Below are 25,952 nucleotides of genomic sequence, written 5' to 3' on the forward strand. Positions count from 1 at the left end.
GCAAGGCGGTACATGATAAGCATGCATTTACCATTATTTATTTGATTTAATTCCCCATATTTATTTAATTAAAGAGAGCTAATTGAGTATTTTTGTGTATTTTTCAGGAATAAGGTGATTTTGGATATTAGAGATAATATGAAGTAAAGTTGGCAAATATATTAGATATTGGTGGATTTTAAATCATGGCATTCAATCTGCTGCCCAAGAAATCATGAAAAGTGAGATCTTAGCCAAATTGGAAACAGGTGGAGGTCTAAGGAACAAAATTGGCAATAAATCTGAAAATCGGGTAAACAGACCTACCTTCAGTATTTTGGGCATATCTCTCTCGTACGATCTTGGATTGCAATGATTCAAGATGCTATGGAACGATATTGAAAATATCTACAACTTTTCAGTTTTGAGTTTTTCCAAATTCCAAAAGAATAAAGGTCAAATCGACAGGTAAAGAGAGGGGATTCATTGTTTGCGGGAGACATAAAAGAGAAGCCAACCACAGAAAAGAAGACGGTGAATGCGGCTCTCATCTCTCATTGCTGAAGAAGAAGACCACATCCATCTCTCTCTCTCTCTCTCCCCCTATGTTTCATCTTTATTTTTCTTAGGAACTTTGAGATAATGAGTAGCTAGTTCCTTTTCTTTGGGATGTAGATGAACCATGTTGTTTTCATTAATTTGACTGCTCTGTATCTTCTAGTTGATTGTGTTTGAGTTTGGCCAAAGATGTTCTATAGCTCAGCGAACTAAGCGTGCCAAGCTTTCGCGAAGGACGATAGTCTTGCGAAGATAGGGCATACCTAGGAAGACCATCCCTAATTTGCTTTGAAGTGTAGAGTTATATCGGTTAGGGAAAAGCATTGGGGATTCGAAATCCCAAAGATCTTCACATATTCATAGTTTAAGTTTTTGCATTAATCAATAGATTTAGTTTAAATTTAGTTTTGTTGAATTCAATCTTAGTGACTTAGCCTTTTAGTTCCCCATAGTTCGACCCCATACTTTCTGCTTGCTAGATTAGTATAGGATTTTATTTTTGATTGGTTAGCGACACGATCAGTACAGTCCTCATCAATGAACCATGGCTGGGGTTTAGGTCCACAATGTCTCACCACAACCATTGGTATAAGTATTGGTGCATGACGAAGATTCTAACCCAATGCAAGGTCCTACGGTAACATATTACATGTGGTCTAGATACCTCCCCTATGGCACCAACCAACTTGGTTCAATATCCTTTTCCACCGAGGAATGGGAGTCCTCATAGACTGACTGCCTCTGTTGGACTCCATTTCCTATTCCTATGATCATCCATATATTGTTTGGGCAGATGCTCTCATGTCCCCTCACGAATCCCAAGTCATTTATTAGGCACCGATGAGCCCAACCCTAACATATGCAACCCTACCATTGCATAATCAACAATGGACTACTAAATCTCTACACGGATTGGTTACCACTGTTGGATGAAATAGAGTCAGGTCAACGTTATCACGGGTCATTTGACTTCAATACCCCTGCTGAAAGGATAGTAGCATGTAAAGGTACCTAACCATATAGTCTAGACCTCCTAGGTATATAATCCAACAACCATGATATTGCTCAGAGAACAATGTCCCATTCCACAGTCCCTAATATCCCAAGCTAGGAATACCCTGCAAGGCTAGTCCTCAATCATACTCACACCAAACACATCATTCCATATCATATATTAAGTTAAATACATCTAACATCATCTATAACATGTCATCATCAAGTAATCATATTTAGCTACTGTTACAGTAGGTTAAAAGACTACATACATGTTCAAAGTGATAGGCAATTCATCATAACATATGTCAATCATGTATGCAATTGTAACCTTACCTGTATTAGCCGAAATATCACAGAAAAGCATATTATGTCTCTCAAATAACCACTCTCACATACCTCAAAGATCACCTACATTAGGGTCAAGAAGTTTCATTAAGGTTTGAGATCCAAATGGAGAAAAAATCATACTGACATGGCCACTGTGACCTAGTCGGTTGCTTAGGGCATCGACCGCCTTGATTGACCTCCTCCTTCTCGGGTAGAATTCCAAGTTCGAAATTCAGACTATTGATCACCCATCCTCAATCTGATTTTGGTTGATTCAAGTCCGAACTTTGTTCTTAGGACTTCAATGAGGTCACCATACACAATATCACAAAAGAGAAAGATCTAAAATCCAGTTCATCTAGTTGAGTTCATTGATGGGAAATGATTCTAATCACTCCAACTCACCACTACAGAATTTTAGAGGGAGGAACTACTCTCCAACAATATAGATTTTAAGTAAATAAAAGAGTGATTAACTAACCTCTAAAAGATCTAAAAGTCAAAGCAAGATTCAAGCCTTCCTTCATGAATCAAGGGTTCTTCACCACCAACCACGTGTACACAACCTCTACTTAATCCACAACAGCCTCCAAGAATACAATAATGTGAAATTAGGTCGTGGATGACTATTTATAGAGGGCTGGAGGCAAAACAGGGTTTAAAACCCTCAACTAGATCGACCAGTCGCTAGGGCGGTTGGTTGGGTCAATCAACCGCCTTAAGCAACCACCCCCTAGTACTTTTCAATACTTGGGTGCTTTGCTCTTTCGGTTGACCCCCAACAACAATTTAATTTAAACCAACACATGGGAGGCTCTTACCTTGATCTTGGACATCTTCAAACTTGACTTGTCTCATGCTGGAAGTCCATCTACCCAGTCCATCTGGGTTTCCGTTGGATCTTCTTCAGATTCCCAGTAAGGTAGGTTCTTCCCCAGTAGTATCTAGATCCATGGGCTCAGGGTCTATATCATGGGCTTCAATCCGGATAGCCCACAACTTCTTTCGGTTGAAACTTTGGGTACTTGGACCTACAATAAGATTATGGGTTAGAATTATGGGGGTTATTACAGTGGGAATGTTGGGATATAAGTTTCGCTGTTACTGGATTAATCAAACGTTGGAGACATTTCATTTCAATTTTACGCTAAGAATTCCAACTCTAGTAAGGTGGATTTCAATTATAGTAATCCTTTCAATGAAGGCACTGACAAGTTCAAAGGCTGCGACTAGGGAGCCACTGGTCCAAAAGTCAGATTCAAAGAGTACGGTGCAAACAACACTTTCACGAACTACAACAAATCTTAATCACCTTCGAGAAATATAATAACCAAAGCCCTCAATTTGAAACTGATATGTAAATGGAAAACACACCATTTTGATTTTGAGAGAATCAAAAAATTCCAAGAATTTCCGGCGATAGAGAGTGCTTCCAGTAGGGGGAAGGTGGGGGTGGTGGTGACCTGTAGAGGGAAGGGGTGTGGTGGTTCCCAACGGTGGTGGGTAAGTTCCAGCAAGGTGTAGGAAGAAGATAGGTGAAGAGGGAATACTGTCACCCACCTAGGGTTGGGTATGGGATGAGACACATGGGTAGTTTAGTAATTTTACAATGAGAGGGTATTTGGTCATTTCATCTTGGGACTTAATTGGGCACTAACTTAGACTGATACCTTGTGGGTTGCACGCAATTTTAGCCCCTTAAAGGAGCCAACACAAGTTTTGGCCCAACTTAAGGGGGTACACGTAAAATACTCTTATTTATATTGAATAATCAGTTCTACCAAAAAATAATGCACGATTAGTCACATATATCTCGATTCTAAATGACATATCATGTGATAACAACAACGTTTATCATGAAGCTACCGAACTACTCTTAACATTCCCCCTCATATGTAAGGGTCTAGATAGGAGCTGTAGAAGTGAAGAAGCTGAAAACAAGGGCTAGATTAAGCCTTAGTCAAAATATCAACAAGCTAATTCGTTGTAGAGAGAGAACAAATTTGAAGATCCCCTTTAGAGATGAGATTAGAATGAAATGAAAATCTATTTCAATGAGTTTAGTACAGGAATGAAAAACAAGGTTTGCCAACAAGTACATAGCACCAATATTGTCACACATAAGGTTGGGGGTCCCGAAAGAGATATATAGACATGAAGAAGATAGCATATCCAGGTGAACCTAGTGGAGGTAGAAGCTAAGGCCCAATACTAATGTTCCGTACTAGAATCAGCAATAGTTGTTTGTTTTGCCAATGCAGGGTTGCTTCAGTGGTAAAGACTTATACTTCCCAGTGGAGAGGTGTTGGGTTCGACCCTTGCGGATCGCATTACATTTCTAGTATTAAAAAAAAAACATAAAAAAAAGTTGTTTGTTTTCAGAATGGCCAAGAAATAAGATTGCCAACCAAGAATATAATAAATTATGTGGTTGACTTTTGATCATCGACACAACCAGTCCGATCAATATTACTAAAAGCAGACAAGGCTCAAGAAGAAGGTTGACATAACACTAAGCATTGAAAGATGCTTCCTTTGAGATACTGTAGAACACGTTTCAAGGCAAGCCAATGATTCATGGTGGGACAGTCATGGAGACATACTGAGGAGCACCTACAAGACTATAGTGGGATTAGGCAATGGCATGGAACATCTTGTTGATCCTAGACCAGTGAGATAGTTGAGTTACTCATGATTTGTTGGCGGGTTGAGTCAAATTGGCAGCACTGAACATGTCATGGTCATTTTTTGTCATGCATTAAACTTATTTTCTATAGGATTATTTATGTGATTATATTGGAAAACTTGTTAATTTGCTATCTGGTTGTGATAGCTATGTTTCTTCTCCAAACTTACCCCATATATACTTCTATGAGATTTTGATTACTTGACCCATATATTGAGAAGAAGAGAATATTCATTTTATAACTTAAAAGTTATCTTATTTGAGAATTTCCTTTGATTTTTATCTTTGGAGGTGAAGTTTATTTTGCATTTTATGAGAATTATGAGACTATTTATGACAATGCTCTTAATTTAAGTTTGATTAATTTCCACTACATCTGTTATGTTTTTTGGTGGATTTTGCATGTATGCATGGCTCGTGGACAAATCCCACGAAGTGTTTCTTAGTTCACTACCTAATATTGTCGACCCTTTACGTAAGACAGCCTTCTTTCAATCACGAAAATTGGGGTATTACATTGCCATTAAGAACTGTTTGTTAACTGATGATGTGGCTTTTTTCTAGGCATGTTTCCATTTTTAAAATCCCAAAACAACCCTAAGTGGTGGTTAATAATTATTTAACAGTCAGTTAAGACACATTTCTACCCTTGGTAAAAGAATAGATAAAAATCTTATGTCTCGTGCTTTTCTCCCAAAATTGAAGTTGGCACCAGAGTTTGGCCAAAGATGAAGTTGGCACCAGAGAAAATGGTTCATCAATATATGACTCAGCAATAAGGGTAAAGTGGTAATTTTAAATGCATTTTATTTTATTTTTGGTAAAAAAATTTTATCTTATTTTAATAAAGGGTAAAATAAATCTTTTGTATTAACGGTTGAACTTAGGTTAAAATGGTATTTGTACACTCGCACCCAAAAGCCACTTGACACTTTTTAAAATTGAGGGGCCGATAGTGTCCATACAGTACAAGGTTCATTATGTAATTTCACTATGACACAAGGGTCATTGGCAAGTAATTTTTACTTCAAAATTAATCTCATTCATTCCTCTTCCTTCGCGTGACCAAGTTTAGGAGTTTGAGTTTAACAACTCAATTTTTCATGGAAAGAACTTGGGTTCGCACTCATCTGACAGCACATATTTTAGTAATATTCCCTCCCCCGTATAATATCAACTCGTCAGCTCAAAAAAAATTTAAGAGTTTGAGTTTTTGCCCCGTTAAGTTCTGTATGAGTAAAGCTCATACCCGGACAATTCCTCACTGCGCAGGCAACAGTCTCAATCATGTGGTATCAGATTTTCAAAACTGAAATAAATATATTGCTAACTCTACACGGAAATTGATGCAGAGAGTACCAGTAGATGGAACCTATTTAGTATATAAATTACAGGACACCAATCACATTCTTTGCTAAGTAGACTTGAAAGATTGACTTGGGAAGCTTCTTGCAAATTGCACCTCCTTCACATGCATAAAGCCGCGTGATTTATTGGATATCCTGCATTTGAATGACCAGATATGTTATGTGCATCGGCCTACGAGCTAGCTTACAGTGATAATTAAATAGAGAACAACTTCAATGTCATAAACAAACAAAGGCAAGTTGACTTTCTGTATCGAGTTCGCCATTGGTGAAGTGCTAGCTCAAGTTGGTTATACTCAGAGATAAAATAAGTAAACCACAGATGGACTTCAGCAAGGCCTGTGATCTCTTTGAAGTCCATTTCCTAAATTCTATCGTCCAGAAAGCTAGACAGATAGGCACCAACGGTACAATAAATCATTTTAGAAGCTAACAACATCAATGGTCCTCATTAACAATTGCCAAGAACAAGCAAACTTGTTATTCATGGGAAGGAATAGAATGAAAAGATGAAGTGCTTCGGTCTATTAAATTTAATTAATTAGTTTAAACTCCTCTTGGATTTCGATTAGATACAGTAATCAACACAACATATATAATAAGGAAAATCACAGCTTGGCTTATCCATTATTCATGAAAATTGTTGGCTCACATGAAGACACACGCAGACGGACAACGCGCTATTTGCAATTGTCTTTTTTCCAGTCAAGAGAACGAAATCTTCCATATAGAAATATACTGAAATTAAAAGGGTTCTTTTAAGCCTATAAAAAAAGTGAAAGTATTCAATTTCTTAGTCTTTGAGTCTGGGTAGCAGGAAATTTCCATGTAATTAAACACTCTTCTTCTATATAAGGACTTGTAAAGTTTGAAAGGAACTCATCTCTTCCAGGCTTCTAGCTCTTTGAAAGGGCTACTATGGCTTGCTATAGGCTTTTTCCCTCTCTCTGCTCCATGCTTCCTCTCCTTGCCATTCTTCTGGTCTTCTTCTCCTCCTCTTATACTTCACTAGCTTCAGTTGATGAGTCTTCACTAACAATAACTGTTTCTCGAGATTCAATCTGCAACTCAACCCTTTATCCTTCTCACTGCAGATCAGTGTTTTCGTCACAGAAGTCAGCTAGTATGTATGACTATGGTCGCTTTTCTGTCAGTAAGTCTCTTTCATCAGCAAAGAAATTCTTGCGTCTGGTGAACAAGTATCTCAGACGCAAAACCTTGTCAGTAATGGCAGTTCGAGCCCTTGAAGATTGTAGGTTACTAGCACAGCTGAACATTGATTTCTTGCTGAACTCCTCCATAACAGTCAATTCAACAAGAAATCTTCGAACCTTGCAGGTAGATGATGTTCAGACACTGCTTAGTGCAATTCTAACCAACCAGCAAACTTGTTTAGATGGACTTCAATCAACATCATCAGCTTGGAGTGTGAAGAAGGGTCTCTCCTCCCCTCTCTCCAATGACACCAAGCTTTATAGTGTTTCTTTGGCACTCTTCACCAAAGCTTGGGTTAAAAAGAAAAAACATCAAGGGAGGGAGCTCATGATGTTCTCTGGGAGGGGAATTGATCTACATGGTTGCTTGGCTTTGAGAATGAAGACCCACCACCAGAAGATCTATGAATCAATCAGTGGAAGGAAACTAACCGAGCAGGAAACAGAAAGTGAAGTTATAGTGAGAGATATGGTGGTGGTGAGCAAGGATGGGAGTGGAAACTTCACTACAATCAATGAAGCCCTTGCTGCAGCTCCCAACAATACCAACATCACTGATGGTTATTTTATGATTTATATAACCGCAGGTGTCTACGATGAATACGTTATGGTCGACAAGACCAAATTGAATGTTATGATGGTTGGGGATGGAATCAGGAAGACTGTGATCAGAGGCAACCGAAGTGTTGCCGATGGATGCACTACATTCAATTCTGCAACCTTCAGTGAGTTTGATAATTTTCTTCTTTCTTTTTCCAATGCTATTTTGATGGAAATCTAGTTATTACCATGGTTCTCAAATTTGATGAAATTATAATTTTTGATGATGCAGTTGTACTTGGGCAAGGATTTGTTGGAGTTAATATGACATTCCAAAACACTGCCGGAGCAATTAAATATCAGGCAGTTGCAGTTCGAAATGGTGCCGATTTGTCAACATTCTACCTATGCAGCTTTGAAGCATATCAGGACACCTTGTATGCACATTCCCTCAGGCAATTTTACAGCAGATGTCAAATATATGGAACTGTAGATTTCATATTTGGCAATGCAGCAGCAGTTTTCCAAAGCTGTGATATGTATGCAAGGCTACCACTGCAACAACAATATAATATTGTAACTGCACAAGGTAGATCAGATCCAAATCAGAATACTGGGATTTCTCTTCAAGGCTGCAAGATCAGATCAACTGTGCAGTTAGATTCTAGCAATCGAACTGTCAAGACATTCTTGGGCAGACCATGGAGACCATATTCTAGAACTGTCATTTTCCAATCCTTCATTGATAGCTTGATAGATCCTTCTGGTTGGATTCCTTGGAGTAGCAACACGACAGATCTGACTACCCTATATTATGCAGAGTTCAATAATACAGGCCCAGGAGCAGTGACCACAAGTAGGGTTCATGAATGGCCTGGTTACCATTTGATCAATGGCACGGATGCAGCTAACTTCACTGTTTCAAGTTTTATACTAGGGGATCTTTGGTTGAATACAACTGGAGTGCCTTATACTGCTGGCTTTTTAAAACATTTACCTTCTCTTTAATTAATAGCTTTCTAGAAAGCATTTTAAAAATCAATTATTTATTTCGCATAATGTAATTTCTTTACACTTTTTTTTTTTTTTTTTTTTTTGGTAAGAAATTTCCATTAACTGAAAGAAAATGTAACCCGCGAAACAGCCTAGGCAACTGGAGAGCATAACTCCTGAAGCCAAGGAACGGAAATAGGCCAAACCGTCGTACACGGGATCGACAGGGCCCTCCTTGCAAGAGCATCCGCAACTGCGTTTATCGCTCTTGGAACAAAACAGAATGAGCACGAGAGGAAAGATGAGCATAACTCCCTAATATCCTCCACCAGAGGAGCTAAGTATAGGGGAGGGGAGCTGGAAGCATTGTTTATGTATTGGACCAGTATTTTACAATCTGACTCTACAAGAAGATGATTACAATCTTCTGAAAGTGCAAATATCAATCCAGCTCTCATGGCGATAGCTTCCCCTTCCAACACTGAGTTGCATAGTACCGGTTCAGAGACTGCCTGTAAAATTTCTCCTTTATGATTTCGCAGAGCATAACCGACACCACCTTTGTCACTTCCTTTACACCAAGACACGTCTGAATTCAACTTTAATTTACCTTGAGGCGGAGGTTCCCATTCCGTTGATTTTCATCGGGTTGAGCATTATTTAGCACTTCCTCACCTCCGTTGTCTTGATTACCTCAAATGCGAATGTTCTCTTGAGCTGCCTCAATAATTTCTTTTGGGGTAGTTTGTTTTCTCCCAAAAATCCTGTTATTTCTTGCAATCCAAAATGCCAAACAATGAAGGAACATAGGTTGAGTATCGATTTGCTTACCTCCTTTCCAATCCGAGACCAACTTTTGATCCATTCTGTTAGTAATGGTGTTTCCTCAGGTGGAATGTATGTAAGTGAGCTACCAAACCATACTTGCTTTGCAATCGGACACTCAAAAATAATGTGATCCATAGTTTCCAGACTGCACCCACAGTATGAACATGAAGGATCAATTTGAATCTGCCTTCTAACCAGCTCTTCACCCGTTGCTACCCCCCGTGCACATGCTCTCCATAGGAAATTTCGAATCTTTGGAAGTGTCTGGCAGCTCCAAATATTTTTCCATACAACATCTTCAACTTGTCTTCGATTTCTAGATGTGCTCGGTTGGTTTTCTAGCTTTTCCTCCTCAAGATTTTTTAATAGATGATATGCGGATTTACAAGAGAAAAGCCCATTCTTTTCTTTACACTTAAACCCTAGGAAATGTAATTGGGTTGCTTGAGGATTTATTTTAAACATTTATTTATTTATGTTCCTATGGCAATTAATAAACATTCCTGTTGTTACTTGTTAGAGTCTGAATCGGGGTAGAAGATTGTGCTTTCCTTACACTCTTCTACCACATGTTTAGGAGGAATGATCCACCTCTATCCATCTATAGTCTACTTTGTCAATGTTTTAAAGTAAATCTCTCTTCAAAACATATGGTGGGGTGTGAGAAGTGCACAATCCTCGGATCCCAACTCCCTGACCTGGGCATCCTTCTTCAGGAGATTATTGATAAGAAGGTAGAAACGAAGAAATTAGAATCTGTCTGCATGATTGACTTGAGCAACATGAAATGAGAGAAGCAATAAACCCAGTTGAAGTATTTAAAAATAGATTGGGATTTGAAAGTCTTCAAGCACTGCATTTCAAATTAAACTTGGATTAGTGATAATACTTGGGAGTTGGGATGGAAAGTCCAACTAATCTTCTGTTAAACAATGATATAAAAGATTAATAATTAACTAGTCAACTTGTCTTAATTATGGGCAGTTTTACATGAATTTTGGAATCTTAACGCCTTGGGAGACTGTAATTGTTTGAAAAACCGAGGCTAGAGGATGAAAGATCGCTAATATTTTACCTCTGGGACTGTTGAAGGCCTGCAAGTATGTACTGTTAATGAAGACCACCGACAAGCATTGAATATCAAAAGGATAGGGTTTCTAGAATGATTCAATCACTTGATTTCTCCTCTCTCGTTAACTCACAAGTCATGCTCCATATAGGACACTTGAGGAGACAAGAGCCGTTGGTGAATAATGGATCCATGTTCATAATTCATGTTTCTGTGTGGAACCTTTCTCTTGTTCTTGTCGGTAGATCAGATGAGCTCACATGGTTGCGGCTCCACCTTCTCATGTTCATTGAATCCATCCAAATTTCAAATTCTCAATTTTCAGGTACATTAGTTCTGAAATTATTATCTGTATGATCATTTTCAAGAACAAGACTTTTAAATCATTATTGGTATTATTATTATTATTATTACTGAGCAAATTGCGCTGGCACTCTAAAATGGAGGCTTTAAAGCATTGACATCCCACTCTATGTTTAAAAACACAGGAAACCCCAAAATGATATTTTTATTAGATATATTTGTCAAATTTATCAATGAAAACAGTTAAGTTACTATTTATTTTCTAAAATATCCCTATAATAAACAATGTCTCAAAGATTTTCAATGACAAATTCGACAAATTTATCCAATGAAAATTCAATTTTGGATCTATGTAGTGCTTTTTAACTATAAAGTGGAATGTCAATGCTTTAAGGCCTCCATTTTGGGGGTGCCAGTACAATTTGCTCTATTGTTTTTTGTGAAAGTTATTAATGTTATGTTAGGAGCTAAAATGCCAAAGAACATTAATTAAATTCATGTTCCAAACTTATGATATTGCTTTACAATTCATAAATATGTCTAGACACTTAGTTTGCGTTGGGTGACATTTCCATTCTAAGAGACCAATTCTTATACAAATTTATTTTTTCATGTTTCTGTGCTAAAAGACCATCTTTGCTTGAAAATGGGCATTTAATAAATTTGTTCTGAAAATATTTTCAGAATACTATTAGAATAAATTGGTGTTTAATAAACTCATTCTAAGATATCAATTTAAACCAATTTTATCATTTTCGTTTCTATTCTTTGATAAAAACATCTTTCTGTTGTTCTGCAAAAAGAGCTTTTTAGAACACTTTTCTGATTGGTCAATTATTAAAGAATAGAAGAACGAATCGTTAACAAACGCCTCTAACCTGTTCTTCCGTTCCTAAAGAACAAAACACCAAAAAAAAATAAAATTAAAAGCATTATTAAATGTGCCTTTAGTTTTTATTCTAGACTTAATGCTCTGATCAGTTTCATCAAATTGGGTCACGATCTCCCCCTAATCAATCAAGCTGCTGCGCCTGTTGTTTATAATAAGCCACAAGTTTTCGGTGCTGCTACAAGCAGCCAAACGACTTTAGGGACTTCAAAAAAAAAATATTACTTGGGGGTAGACACAACAGCATTTGGCTCTTAAAAGTAGTCCTTCATACATCAGCTTTAGTTCATATCCGGCCTTTGGCCTAGAAGGGAGCAGTACTGCAAAATGCAGGCAATCCCATCACATTATCCAGATAAGACTTCTCTTTCAGCTTTTGGATGCCAAGCAAGTGGAGGGACCCCTCTAAAGTTGTACACGATGCCCCGTACACTTGTGGAAGATTATGTAAGTGTCCGCCGGTCACTTACCAGAACAGAGGCAATGAGAAACTCCGATGGAAAAGACCAAGATTTTGATCAATGGAGGCAACTTGTCATGGCTAGTGAGTCAAAATTTTGAAAACCTAATCACTAGTCATATAGACTAGGTTTGAGTAAAGTTAGATGATATTCGATCATCGTCAAGGTTAAATATACTTCAACCAAAGTCTTTGATGAATGGTAGAAGATGGAATTCACGGAAGCATAAAAAAATGAAATTTAAGATTCTATTTTAACTAAAGACAACTCTGTAAAGTCACAAAAAATTAATGATAATTTAGGAATTATAAAATTATCTAATCACGACTTGGACAAATTTGCTAATTGATAGTATAATTTTACAATTTAACAAACATTTTGGGAGGTCTTTGCCAATTTGAAAGATTTTTGGACTGTCAATGCTTTTTACCAATTATTTTGAGGTGTTCCTCAAATTTTCCCCTTTTTTTTGGTGGGTGGGGGCGTCATTTTGCTCTCCCCAAAGCAAATCCACTATGAAACTAAAAGGATTACATGATTGTTGAAAAAAAATAAACAGAAGGGATCTGGTACCAACTGTAAGAACAGCTGCAATACAACAAAATAGACAACAATTTTCTTCTATGTATTTCCTCTAAGTTCATGTCTTGTAACTCATGTTCCTGGTAACAATGACAAAACTCGAATATTACCTCCAGAAGCTTTTATTTCAGTTGTCCTAGGCTCCTAGCTGCCAAAAGAAAACTTGAACTCCCCCACTTTTGTATCAGTTACAGATTCCCAGAAGGATGGTTTTTTCTGCTTTGCTGCCTTCTCTTCAGCTTTCAACATAAGATGGTCAATTGTTCCAGGGAAAGAAGCTTCAATAGCACTCCTAAATTTGTCATGCAAATTTATCCTGTCATTTGTTCCAGATACAAGCTCACTTGCATTTGGTTTTTTGAGAAAATCCAATACGTTTAACAAATTCCTCCTGAAACACAAAAAAAAAACAATTTTAACAACTAAAAGATCTATGGCAAAAAAAAAAATATTAGAATTTAGAACAGTTGTAATGTGGAAAGCAAAAATGTTATGGGTAAGAATCTAAGATACAGTACTAGAAAATTTATTAAACTCCAGTCAAGTAAGGAACATTGTTTTGCTTACAATTCAGTGGCAACTTTTTTCCGCGTGGGGTGTCCCTAACGGAAAAGGCAGTACCAAGTGAATGAAATATGAGGAAGAAAAGGCTTATTCTGAAAAAAGGCACTTATGAAGTTCTTGTAGGTATAAGTAACCTCTTGACAGTTCTTAATATCAAAATTTTCTATTCACCTGCCAGCTAAAGCTGTTGAGAGTATCGGTGACATAGGTCCCAAGACCTTCCCTATGGTGGACCAAGGCCAAGAAGAAGCCCTAGGTTTGCTGTTCAACAGCAAAAGGAAGCCACTCAAAACTACCAGGTTAATTTTTTAAGACCCACAGTGGGCTTTTTATTTCTATTTGAGTCAGGCTCAGATCAGGTCTAATAAGAATAATGAACATCAACAGAATAGACCTTATGAACATCAACAGAATAGACCTTATCAGGGACCCGAGACACATCAATTAATTAGTCTTTATCAGGGACCTAATACACATTAGTTAGTTACATATTAAGCTAGTACTTATTATCAGAGTTATGTTTCAAGTTTTCTATTCAAGTATATCTAGGAAAGCAACTACAAGGCTATAAATAAGCCCCTACACATGTAATAGTTCTTCAGATTTCAGATTAATAATGTCGGCTATTACAGCCTATGTGTCTGCTTAAGAGAGTGCTTGAGTGAGAGATTGCTCCAGAACAGTAAGGAACTGCCAGGTGCTCCAGTGATAGAGATTCCCTAGTTTTTCAATTGAAGAAGCCCCTTCAGCTGTGATTAAGTTCGTCCCTCTTCCATATCAATCCAGTAAACTGGTAAGCCAGCAGCAGTTCCATTCCATAGGAGCCCTTCTCCACATCCCTCACAGCCTTCCATCCATATCCTTAATCTCACCTTAGCAGTCCCTGAAATTGCCTACTCCCTATCTTAGAATCCAGTCCATCATTCAAACTCCATTACAGTCCCTGTTTTCCATCCATACCACCATCTGTTGCTGACCTAACACCTAACCAGCAGATCAGAGTATGAAGGGGATCAATCCAGCATTCTTGCATGAATAAATTACCAGAATCAGAGTACCTAACCTGAGGAATCCTGTTCTGGGACCCTGTTTTGACTCCAAACAGAAATTTGAAACTATTTGACCAGAACCTTCTAGAAACCCTATTTGGTCTTAACTACCATTCATCTAAGATCTTGGAACCTCATTCAATTGGGTCTACAAAAATCAGGTTGATAAAATAAGATAATTTCTTTACCTCCTATAATAATGAACTATACTAACTCTGATTGAGCCCCTCTTTGCTAAGCTCACCCAATGACATCACAACAACCCCACCTGAATAACTAAGCACCAAGATTTCCTCTATAGTTATAAAACTGAATATAGAGTCCAAACAGTACCAAAATAGAACTGAATCCCAAAGAACAAGGTTTCAGAACAGGGAGAATAATCCAATGTCAAATTAGGCACCGGATGAGGCCGAAATCAAGTTAAGTTTTGCTCTCAGCATGACTTGCTGAAAATATAAGATTGATCCAATGGTTGGATTAGGAGTTACAAAGTAATCCCAGTATATAAGAGAGTTGTAAAAGAGTCAAACCAGAAATCAGAATAATAATTTAAAAAAAATATATATTGGTAGAAAATTCTGATTATGACATATATCTCAGCAATATTAACCAACAGAAATAGAAGCTCAATTTGGTAAATACAACCACCCAACACCCCACAGTAGTGGGAACCTCCTGCACTGGGTAGTGGATACCCCCTACTTTATGCTCAATCTGGAAAACAGGGACAGAGTTAGGAGATAATAATAAATCCAGATCAGCCTACCCAATAAGCAGCAAATTCTGGTCAAAGGCTTCTTTCAGGAAGATACTGAATGCCCAAATGATAAGGATCACCAGGTTTCCTCAATCAGATTAAGTGTCATAAAATGCTTGTATGTGAACCCGTGGACAGATTATAATAGTTGCATATACAAATTACTCACATGACTAGAAAAGGAAAAAGAACAAGAACAAGAGTAAGAGCAAGGTTAGTGCACCCAGGTTTCCAGAGCAAGGAGTTCGAATAGATCAAAAATCAACCACGACCTTGTTTAACTGCTCTTTTCACGCAAGGAAGAGAGGAACCAATGCTTTTGTGTGCAATGCTAACCCCTAACAAACTTATAGAGAAAACTCAAAAGCATAGTAAATTAAAGAGGAAAGGTGGTCTCCCTTAACTAATAAGGTTAGAAAAACTGACTCAGAAACTGACCTAAAACAGGACTGGACTTGAAAAATCCTAATCCAGCCTAACTAAAACACTCAATAACGATTAAAATAAGGGGAAAGATGGCTGCCTCATCATTTGGCTCCTACAACACTGTGGTGACTGGGGGTCATATAGGGGCATCCACAAGTGGAGTGGCGCAGTAAGTTAATCACCCCCCCCCCCCCCAAAAAAAAAAAAAAAGTGCAGCAGAATACAACCAAGCAGCATTCTTTTTCTATTACAATAAAAGATAGACGTTTAATTTAAGTAATCCTATATACCTTGCCAACAGCCATATTATAGGCCAATCACAATAAAAACACAAGGATCAATGGCCCAACACATATTTAGTGACATATAACCCAACTAAAAGTTTATTTATAATGTAATATAACTAACCATTCAGGTGATTTATCTGCATCAATCTGAATCCTTCTTCCTTTTTCTTTTTTTTATCCAGTTTTTTTTATTTATTGGGAGAAGAGGTGGGATGGGGTGCGAGTGGAGCGCAGAAATGCAGTCCAGCAATGTCTGCATTAGAACTGTTTTAGGTCAGTTAAACCAAAATTATTTCCAGAATTGCAAACTTCCTTCGATAAATTGATCAGCAGCTTCCCATTATGGGATGTTAGCAAAAGCAGCTATTTCTGAAGTTAAGAGAAAACTTCCCCAATTTGGTAAACCAAATGAAAATTATTCCTCTTCAGCATAAATGTGAAAGTTAGTTTCTTCAAATATAAGCCCGAAATGGAGGCTCCCGATGTATGTTAACAATCAATAGCAGAGCAAGCGAAGGGATCAATTGGGTCTTACACTACTAAAAAAAGCATATAACCAGAAACAGAAATTACATCTAACATCAAGTAAGGACAAACTCAACCAATCCAATGAAAATACAAAACTATTAAATGTATTATGTAACATAGGTATTTAATAAGAAATAAAAAAAAAAGGTCGTCAAATAATAACATAAGCATTATACAGATTATGTTGCCCTCAACAATGAGTCAGTTTGAACTGTCTGAATGATGGAGCTAGGAGAAATAGAAGACAAATGTAGTTAGTTGACAGGTAACCAATGTTTTCTAGCATAATTTCTTCCCATGAAAAGAGCTATCAGGTAGCAAAGCATTTAAGGTTGTCAACCATGAAATATTCTATAGAAGACAAATATAGTTAGTCAGGTAACCAATGTTTTCTAGCATATTTTCTTCCCATGAAAGACCTATTAGGTAGCAAAGCATTTAAGGTTGTCAATCACTAAAGCAGGAGAATTAACCAAAATTATAAAAGGAAGTCGACTTCTATTCCATGCATGAACAAGCTCCTAGTGGTGAGATTTAAATGTCAATCTACTTGGATAGTCATCGTGCACGAACTCGTAAAAATTTTGGGTTCAATGAAGTGTTGAGATGGCATGGTAGGGTATTACAGGATTTCTAAAATATCGCACCAGTATCCCAAAATCTTGCTGAGTTCTCAAGTTATGTCTCAATTTTAGTTCAACTCAGACCTAAGCTGTCTCGGCAAGATTCAACCTCAACTCAAAATCTTGCCTCTCGATTTCGGTGCATTGTTTTGGCAAATCTCCCACCAACTGAAGGTTCAAGCTTGGAGATTCAAGGTTGAAGCTTCAACACTGAGAGAGGGGGCCTCAAGATTACGGCTTGGAGATTCAAGAACAGTTCCAGCCCAACACTCATTTCAGTACTAGCTACTCTCAAATGGTAGTACTTGTTAAACACTTAGCAATTATATTTGTTTAATCTATGTCTCTTTCCAAGATTCTATCAGTTATTAACAAATGGTAAAACAATTTCCATGCATGATTATAAATATAATGCCTAACCTTTAAATGGTTTATAGTATGAAACTTCTTTTTTTACTGAAAAAGAAAGTTAATAATGGTTACTAAAGTTGTTTTATACCTCTGGGTCCATAAAAATTGTGTCGAATTGCCTAGGGAAGTGTTCACCTACACAGTAGACTACCTGATGTAATCAGGATTTGCAAGTATAGAGCCCCTCATAATTTGGGCCCAAAACAGCCCACAAATCATGCAGCACCAAGAGCTGGACAAATCCCCTGAGGGGTATTTTGGTCATTTTACCATCCCTGGAGACAGGAGTGGTCTAGTTAGCTCCCAATGCTGTTAGGAGTTAGAATCTATTTTTGTTTTTCAAATTGAGTTAATTGTTAGAGTCCTGATGTAATTAGGAGTCCAAGAAGGAATTCCATTCCCAATTGGATTCCTTCTTTAAGTAGGAAATTCACTTCTTTAACTCTCTTGTTAGAACTCCTCTTCTAGTTGCTAAGTAGAGTTTTAGTCTTGGAAGGAATTCTGTTTCAAATTGAATTCCTGAGTCCAAATCAGTCTTCTATTTGTTTATTGAGACCTATTTTAAATTGTTTTCATGAAAGGCTATAAATAAGCCATCTCAGTTGTAACAATTCTGATTAGATGAAATTAATTAAAAAAAAAAAGTTGAGTTTGGAGGCAAGGTGTTGTGCAAAGCTTCAAGTTTTCTGCAGTTTTCAGCTTATTCCTCCCCTGCGGCAGCTCTAAAAGCATCATTGGAACCTGCAACTACTCAACAGCCACCTTCTTCATCAAGTGAAACCCAGCCCCTTCCCCTACCCCAGCCCCACGCAACACCCCTCCCCTCTCCCTTCCTTGCGGCACAACAGAACCAACCCCCCCCCCCCGGCCAAAAAAGAAAAAATCCCAAAACCCTTTCTCCCAATGGGATCACGCCCCTTTCCCTCCCTCATCCAATACCTCCTTTTCCCTCTAGGATCCAAGTCCATTAGTTTCTACAATTCTGCAACTTACCTTCTACCTCTAGAAACCCTAACCCCAAGGTTGGAAATTGAATTCAAATACTAAATAGAATTATGTTTTCAATCAAACCCTAACACCAATCCCCCTGGCTGAACCTTAGTCCTTCCCCCTCAACTCTAGCCACCCTCCCTAAAGACCTAGATACATTAGGAAACCTATCTTCAAAATGCTAGCTTGGGAATCAAATCTGAAACTTGAATTCTTGGGAATCAGTTTTAATTCCCTCATTTTCCAAGCCCTAATCCTGCTGGCAAAAATCTTTTCCCTACCCCAATCAACCCTTCATCATCCCTAAACCCTATAAATATAAACCCTAGTTTTTCTCTAAACCCTAAACTTGGAAGTCATTTCTGAATTATAAAATACAGCAAGATTTTGAACTGCATTTCATAAACCCTACAGGCCTAACTACCCTAGCCCTTGCCAACCTCTCCTAAGACCCTAAAATAATCTAACCAGCCCTAAACCTATAACCGCAGGGTATATTTGACCCAAGATAGCTGCTGTCCTTCCAGAGTTGACCGAAATCAGACCTAAAACAGTAAGATTAAACCCTAAATTACTACTGAGTCTATCAGAGAGGATCCTGAGAAGCCTGGCCCGCTCACGAGCTGGGGTTACATCATTATCAACCTAGAGTCTGAAGTCAATGTACTATTCTGGGTTCGAATTTGTAAAAATTAATGCCTAGAATACAATGTCAAGTTTTAGGACCTATCTTGGCCATATGGCCATTGAAACCCACCACAGGGTCAAGATAGGAAAAAATATACAAGTCGCCAAATCTCACCAACAAAACCAGACTAAAGCAGAGACCTAAAACCTTGGATAGTGTAGGACTCCTAAGTACTGACTGATCAGCTTCTCTCAAAGTTATTCAGTAGTTATTCGTAACTGGGACTCATGCTCTAGATGAACAGTAGTCTCTCAGTAGGATATCAACTACTGTAGGATGAGGGACGATGTGGTCCTTGTAGTGCAAGATTGGGAAGCTGTTACGGATAACACGGGAGGTGTGAGGACTTGGGGAAAACTTTTTGTTTTGTTACTAACTATATTATGACTCATCGTCTGACAACTTATTAATTTTGACTTAGATAGAGTCAGGAGTACATTGCATCAAGTTCATTCACACTACTCATTATAAGGAATCAAGAGTTAATTATAGTTGAATTGTTTAGGATATCATGAGATGATTCTAAGTGATCTGCTATGGTGGATAGGTGGAGACTTAACATAGCAATCCTACCCTAGATACATCTCTTTAGGTCACACATTCCATTTCTGTATTAAAGGAATTGAATTGATGAGAGTGTTGAGGGATAGGTTGGAGAGAACCACCACCTATGGTGAATGAAAGACACAAGCCACAGAGGATGCAGGATCCCTTCCTTGGCACCATAGGTGAGAGCAAAGAAAGGAACAATTCCTGTTGTCATGGGAATTAGAACCGAACTCCCTCCACAACTCTCTTTCTGCTCTTGGTTGAGGCCAACTGGAACTCTAATGATCCCCCATTGGAATAGAAATGATAAAGTGCAAGACAGGAGAGAGTAAAAACCCTCTCATGCTTTTCAAGATTTGCTCTCTCTGTTTTCCTCTTCTCCAGAAAGAAAATCCTTGAACCTCATCAGTGTTCATGGATTTGGGGGTATGGAAAGTGCATGGGTAGATCGTCAATTGAGGGAATGCAAAGTGATGCCACCTGTTTCTTATTCCACTGTATTTAAGTTCACCCATGGGTATGTGATTTGATTACCATTTATTGAGACTACTAATAACAATAGTAAAGGGAGAGGGTAGCAGGGAATCACCCTGTCCTAGAATAAACAAAATGCAAATTAAATATACAGAATGGGGGATCTACATGCCATTCACATGTAACAGCATCTCTCATGCCAAACCGATGGACACACAAGAGGGATGTCTCACGATCCATACATAGGGGTCTGACATGATTAGGGAGAAGACAGTGTGTCACAGGAGAGTGCAAGAGCAACTTTTCCCAATTATAAAATAAATTACATGTAGATGTTCCAGACTCCCCAATATCTTCAGTTTCTTTACAAATCAAATGCAAGAGCACTGGACCAAACAATTCCACCATCAATTGCTCTACACTTCCGATGCTTGTAGCAGTTGCACCTTCCACCATCTCAACATCTGCAATGCATTTGTTTGCTTTCTGCAATTGCTTTTGAGCTTTTTCAGGGGCATCAGAACTTCATCAAGAGTATATTCATTCACTGACACCCTAAAAAACTGCTATATCAAGGAGAATTGGTTGCCTTCGTGAAAGAGAATTTAAAAAATTAACAGCGAAGGACACCTTATAGTCATGGCAGTTTCCAACCAATAGTAGAACCTGTTCTCGTAAGAAACACATACTTCACTTGCAACACTAAGCAATAAAAATCAATAAGGATCATAATCTTCTCAAAAGTATCAAAATGGTCTCTGGAAAGTGGATTTTTTTTTTGTTTAGGTAATCAGTATAAAGACCAGAAACAGGTCATTTTTCACATCAGTAGCTAACCTATAGTGTTGTTTTTCCTGGTAAAAAATATTCTTACTTAATAATTGAGGACACCAGGTTTTATGTTTGCAATCCACTAGATGAAGAAATAATTATGCTGAATTAGATGACACAAACAGTGAAATACATTTATCAGAAATAAATACCAGTTGAACATGGGGAGCGGGGGGGAGGGGGGAAGGAGAGATGGAAGAAGAACAAAAAAGTGATGAAAGATAGAAGAAAGAACATTACCTACTGACATAATTCTGTGTTATGGCAATGGATTCCTCAAGGTTGATCACCAAATGCCACCAGCCATTAGGCACAAAAATCACCTCCCCAGCTTTGCAAACGCACTCAATCGGTCTCTTTTTCCAATTCCTGGTAGCTCCATAAAAGTTCATGAACCACTCCATGATAGAAACAGGGCATGCCACCTCAGCACCATCTGGGCTAGGATGGACTCCTGGAGGGACCACGTCAGGAGGAAACAAAACCCATTTTTTGGATCCCTTGATCACTGCATTCCAAGCTGAAGTTGAATTGGGATCAATGTGGAATGAAGAGCCTGAACCTGCAGGTCCAATGATCACCCACCTATAGTCTGGCCTTTCATTTCCCAAAACAGAAAATAAGTCCTCTTTAAAGTACATCGGAACGTCATACTCTGAGCCCAATGTTGGAACTTTCTCAACAAACTTTGGGTCGAAGAGGTATAATGGCCTTTCCTCCCTCACCATGTCTGCATACCTGAAGTATTCTTCAAGCTTCATTTCTACTGGACCCACTGAAAATGTTACATCCCCGGAAACCCGTATAAGATATTCCTTGTTCCACTTCTCCAAAGCAGCCCAATTCTCCAAACAGCCTTCCAATAGCACTGGCTTATTTGGATCTTCAAAATTCAATATAAAATCCTCAACCGAAATTCCTCTCTTCCGTTGAATGTTATCCCTTTCTAGCCACTCTTGTTTCATTTCAAGGCTAGCACAAAGCCAACTCTGGAAAAGATAGTCAGAATAGAAGTCCCTAACTTTCAAATTAGAGGAACCTTTATCCAACTCAGAAAAAGAAGGGGAGAAAGAAGAAATGTAGGTAGACTTCCAAGACCCATTAAAAGAGAAGCCTCCTTTGAGATGTTCCAGAACAAGGTTTCTCCAAAGAGGTTCATGGTTGCAGAAAACATAACACGATTTGCTCACTGTAGCTAAAACACCCAAATGGGAGCCACCAAGAAGCCCTAGAATATCAAGTACTAGTTCATCAGTGAGAATTCGGAGATTACCAAGGCCCGTATTCCTGGAATTGCAGGTGGACGTACTTAACAGGAGATTGCCTAATGGCTGGACTCCATGACTGTTTGAAGGAGCAGAACTTTTTAAGCTGAACCCATCTCCTCTATCGCCACCTTCTTCACCTTCTTCTGCCGATTCTTCTTCCTCAAGTTGAGGGTCCTGGTTTCTGACTATAGTCTTCTTCCTCATCTTCTTTTTCCTTTTCGTTCTTCTCATAATCTGGGACAATAGGCTTCTCTTGCAGCTTAGCATTGTATCGAAGCAGCCAGTGAAGTTGCAGACTTGTCAATCGCAGCAACAGCAAGAGAGTATTGGATTAGTTGCCGGCGGCTCATACTCTTTTTGCAAGCGAGGATTCAAAATAAGGGTAGATTACAAGAATCAACCAAACTGCGTCATCACTCTTCCGATTTAGAATCGGATCTAATCCGAAGTTCCGCGATCTAGAATCGGATTTACTCGGTAGTTTTTGCCTGACGTACTATGACGTGGGCAAAAGTTCTATGATCAAGTTTGAGGGGTTTTATTGGGAAATTTTCCGCCCCACCCTTCAGGCATGGTTCATTGTGTCGGCGACATATCGCCCTGTATCGCCGACATAGGGCGATATGTCGCCATGTCTCTGGGGGGCGACACGACTCCCCCCAGCGACACGATATATACCAAATGTCGGCGATATATCGCCGAAAAATCGGCGATATATCGCTACATTCGTCATATATAACAGTCTTTCGTTTGTTTTTCGCCGATTTTTCGTTTGCTTTTTGCCAAAGTGACATAGGGCCTCTAAAAGCTCCGGGGCGTTGCCCCCACACCCCGCCCGGGGCGGCCTCCCCGGACCCGCTCGCTCACCGGGGAGCGGGACTCCCGTATCCGTCGGCAACAATATGTGAAGCATGAGCCATACTCAACATAATTGTATAATGAAATTGTAAACTGTAGTACATCTCTTTACTACTTGTGTATCTCTTTGCATATTTACATTAGTTTATATGAATTTTCCAAACTTCCAGTTTTGCCCGCATATAGCTGGACATGCGCCAATTATAAACTTTAGGTTAGGTGATGTTTTAGGTCAAAATAACACTCCAAATGTATTTGTTGGCCTCAAATTAGGTTACACGTCAAATTTCATGTCAAAATGACCTAAAATACCCTTCGAAACAGGGGTTCGATTTTTCATTGAATCCTTGCCAAAAGTCGAGCGAATTTTGGCGACATGTCGCTCGTGTCGCCAGGGTCCGACACGGCGACACGAGTCGACATGTCAAACCTTGCCTTTAGGTACCCCCTTAAGTCGGATTTTTAATTGCTTTCCCAAAAAAAAAAAAAGTCAAATTTTTAATTGCAGCAGCTGCAGCACCCGGAGGTTGAGATTTCGCCATGTAATCAAAATGAGCATTTTGCTTATATGCGCAGCACTGAGCTACGATCGCTCCGAATTTTGTTAGCACGCTAGATTAAATTATGACCATTGATTAACAACACACCAAATTAAATTATGGCCATTGATTAACAGCATGTGCTTTTTCAGTGTTTTAAATGAAGTAAAAGCTGTTTATAGATTTCAAAATTGTTCAAAAGAGGGAAAACGTGAAAATAGAAAGGGCTGTGTGAAAGAGAAGGAGCTTCACCTTTCTGAACTTCATCTGCTTCATTCTCAAACCCAGGTTTCCAGAGAGAGAGAGAGAGTTGCGTAGGAGAAGGCAATGTGAAGGACGACGGTCTCTCTTCAACCTTTGGCTTCGACTCCTAAGAACGAATGAACACAGAGAGCGTACGCGAGAGGTGGGTTCTTAGGGTGCTCCATTTGTAAGCTTCCATATTTTCACTTTTTTAATGGTTTTGATCTCCCATTTCCCATCTTATTTTAGGATTCTCAAAAATTACAAGATTTGCCTCTCCCACCTTTTTTAAGGGTTTTGATTTTTGAACTCCCATCTCTCGTCGTAGGGCTTCCTGCAGAACGACAGATTTGCAATTAGCCACTATTCAAGCAAACCCAAACTTAGGACAACAAGATTCGTGTGAAGACAAAAAGTTGTGCATTCAGTTGCCAATATAGACAGTCGCCAATTTGCAAATTTGTTGGATATATTCATGTTCATAGTTTTTTTTTTTTTTGGAAATGAGGTTCATTCGTGCCAGCTTGCGCGCACCACGACTACATCCTCAAGGCGCTTTTTATATAACACACAGGGTCCCAGGATCGAAACCTGGCTCTGATACCATTTGTCACACCCCACCCAGCCGGATCCGGTCATTACTCGAATGCCCATGGGGCGTGATACACCGCAAGATCTAGGTTCAGTGACAAATCCATACAAAACATGATATAGCATAATTAAATGGACAAGAATAACTCAAGTTTATCATACTAAGTTATCAAAACCGAAATAATGGTTACAATCATCCATTACTTCAAAATAAAAATATAACATTAGAGTTTTGAAAAGAAAATAGAGTAATTTTCAACAAGCAGAAAACTAAACTAAACTAGTTCTCTAATGGAATCCCACCCAAAAGAATAGTCTTGATACTGGCATGAAGCTCCATGTGCGTCCACTTCTTCTTTGGTCACTCCTTCAAGAAGATATACTAGCAACGAATCCTCCATTTGGAATAAGTCCTCATAACCTGCAGTATAATCTAATAGAAAAAGACATATAAAAGGAATGAGTTCAACAAAACTCAGTGAGGTCAACTCAACATCATATCACACATTCATTCTCAAGATTCCACACCACACATATAACATGAATATCAATAATGTAATTAATGACAATGATATGATATGTGAATGATTATGCTCCTAACTCTATCATGAAGTCTCTATGGTAAACACGCATTAAGTCATACACCAGTCTTCTTTGGGCGGTCTCATCACTCTTCCCTCACAGCTCTGATGCACGTCTGTTGGGTTCTCCACGGTTGTTGTGTAAAGTCCTGTCAAGCCATGGTTGGGGATTAGGTCACCACTCTCTCACATCACCATTGGTATAAGATTTAGCGCGTGTCAAGGATAATCTTAGGCCCATTGCAAAGTCATATGGTCTCGTACTACATATGGTCCGGATATTTCCCCTCACGCCTAGTGCTCTGTTGGTTCAATACCTTCCCACCTATGAATGGAATCCTCAATGGAGGCATCTGTTGGACCCCATTCATTAACCCAGTGGTCATCCACATATAATGGACATGATGATCTCCATGTCCTCTCACGGGTCATTTCACCGGTCTTGAGCGTCCATGAGCCCTTATCTATTATATGCAACCCTACCTCTTTATGATGATAATGGGCCTGCTTGACATACGGGATCCGACCACTAACATCACGGGTTAACCAGCTTCAATACCCCTGCCGAAAGGGTAGTAGTACTCATGAGGTCACCTAACCAAACACTTCTAGACATGCCCTAAATATGTAAATTAGTAATCGGGAAAGAGCCAAGGATACCATAAGAATGCGTCCCATACCACCTCCTCTGGTATCCTATGGCAAAAATGCCAAAAAAGCATTCCCCATTCCCAACCACGATATAAGCAATCATATAATGTCACTAAGGCAATGGGTGAACCCACAACCCTAGTAGAAAATACAAGGTAGAAGAAATAATAATATTTCTCCTCTCATACAATCACATTCCATTTCATAACAACAATTATAGATTTCAAAGCAAGGAGCAACATCAGAAGT

The 25,952-nt window shown here is 38.7% G+C and overlaps 2 protein-coding genes across 2 annotated transcripts; one reads left to right on the top strand and one right to left on the bottom strand.

The window, feature by feature from the left end:
• Positions 1-6,729: 6,729 nt before the first annotated feature.
• Positions 6,730-8,738, top strand: LOC149024536 (pectinesterase-like). Its single transcript, XM_089144765.1, has 2 exons — positions 6,730-7,852; positions 7,960-8,738. Exons 1-2 carry the CDS (start codon positions 6,832-6,834, stop codon positions 8,673-8,675), a joined length of 1,737 nt encoding a protein of 578 aa, XP_089000891.1. The 5' UTR covers positions 6,730-6,831; the 3' UTR covers positions 8,676-8,738.
• Positions 8,739-12,572: 3,834 nt separating this feature from the next.
• LOC149024537 (transferring glycosyl group transferase) lies at positions 12,573-22,640 on the bottom strand. The gene is made up of 2 exons (XM_089144766.1): positions 21,213-22,640; positions 12,573-13,183 (listed from the first exon to the last, which is right to left on the bottom strand). Exons 1-2 carry the CDS (start codon positions 22,505-22,507, stop codon positions 12,937-12,939), a joined length of 1,542 nt encoding a protein of 513 aa, XP_089000892.1. The 5' UTR covers positions 22,508-22,640; the 3' UTR covers positions 12,573-12,936.
• Positions 22,641-25,952: the final 3,312 nt, after the last annotated feature.

This window comes from Hakea prostrata, chromosome 2 (genome assembly GCF_041222555.1).
Source record: "Hakea prostrata isolate BN-2017 chromosome 2, UWA_Hpros_2, whole genome shotgun sequence".
Taxonomy (NCBI): domain Eukaryota; kingdom Viridiplantae; phylum Streptophyta; class Magnoliopsida; order Proteales; family Proteaceae; genus Hakea; species Hakea prostrata.

Bases quoted from the DNA above. Each gene is read 5' to 3' on its own strand.
- LOC149024536 (XM_089144765.1), top strand. From the start codon at position 6,832: ATGGCTTGCTATAGGCTTTTTCCCTCTCTCTGCTCCATGCTTCCTCTC. The intron at 7,853-7,959 runs GTGAGTTTGATA...TTGATGATGCAG, and splicing joins ATTCAATTCTGCAACCTTCA to TTGTACTTGGGCAAGGATTT.
- LOC149024537 (XM_089144766.1), bottom strand. From the start codon at position 22,507: ATGCTAAGCTGCAAGAGAAGCCTATTGTCCCAGATTATGAGAAGAACG. The intron at 13,184-21,212 runs GTAATGTTCTTT...TTTGTGTTTCAG, and splicing joins ACACAGAATTATGTCAGTAG to GAGGAATTTGTTAAACGTAT.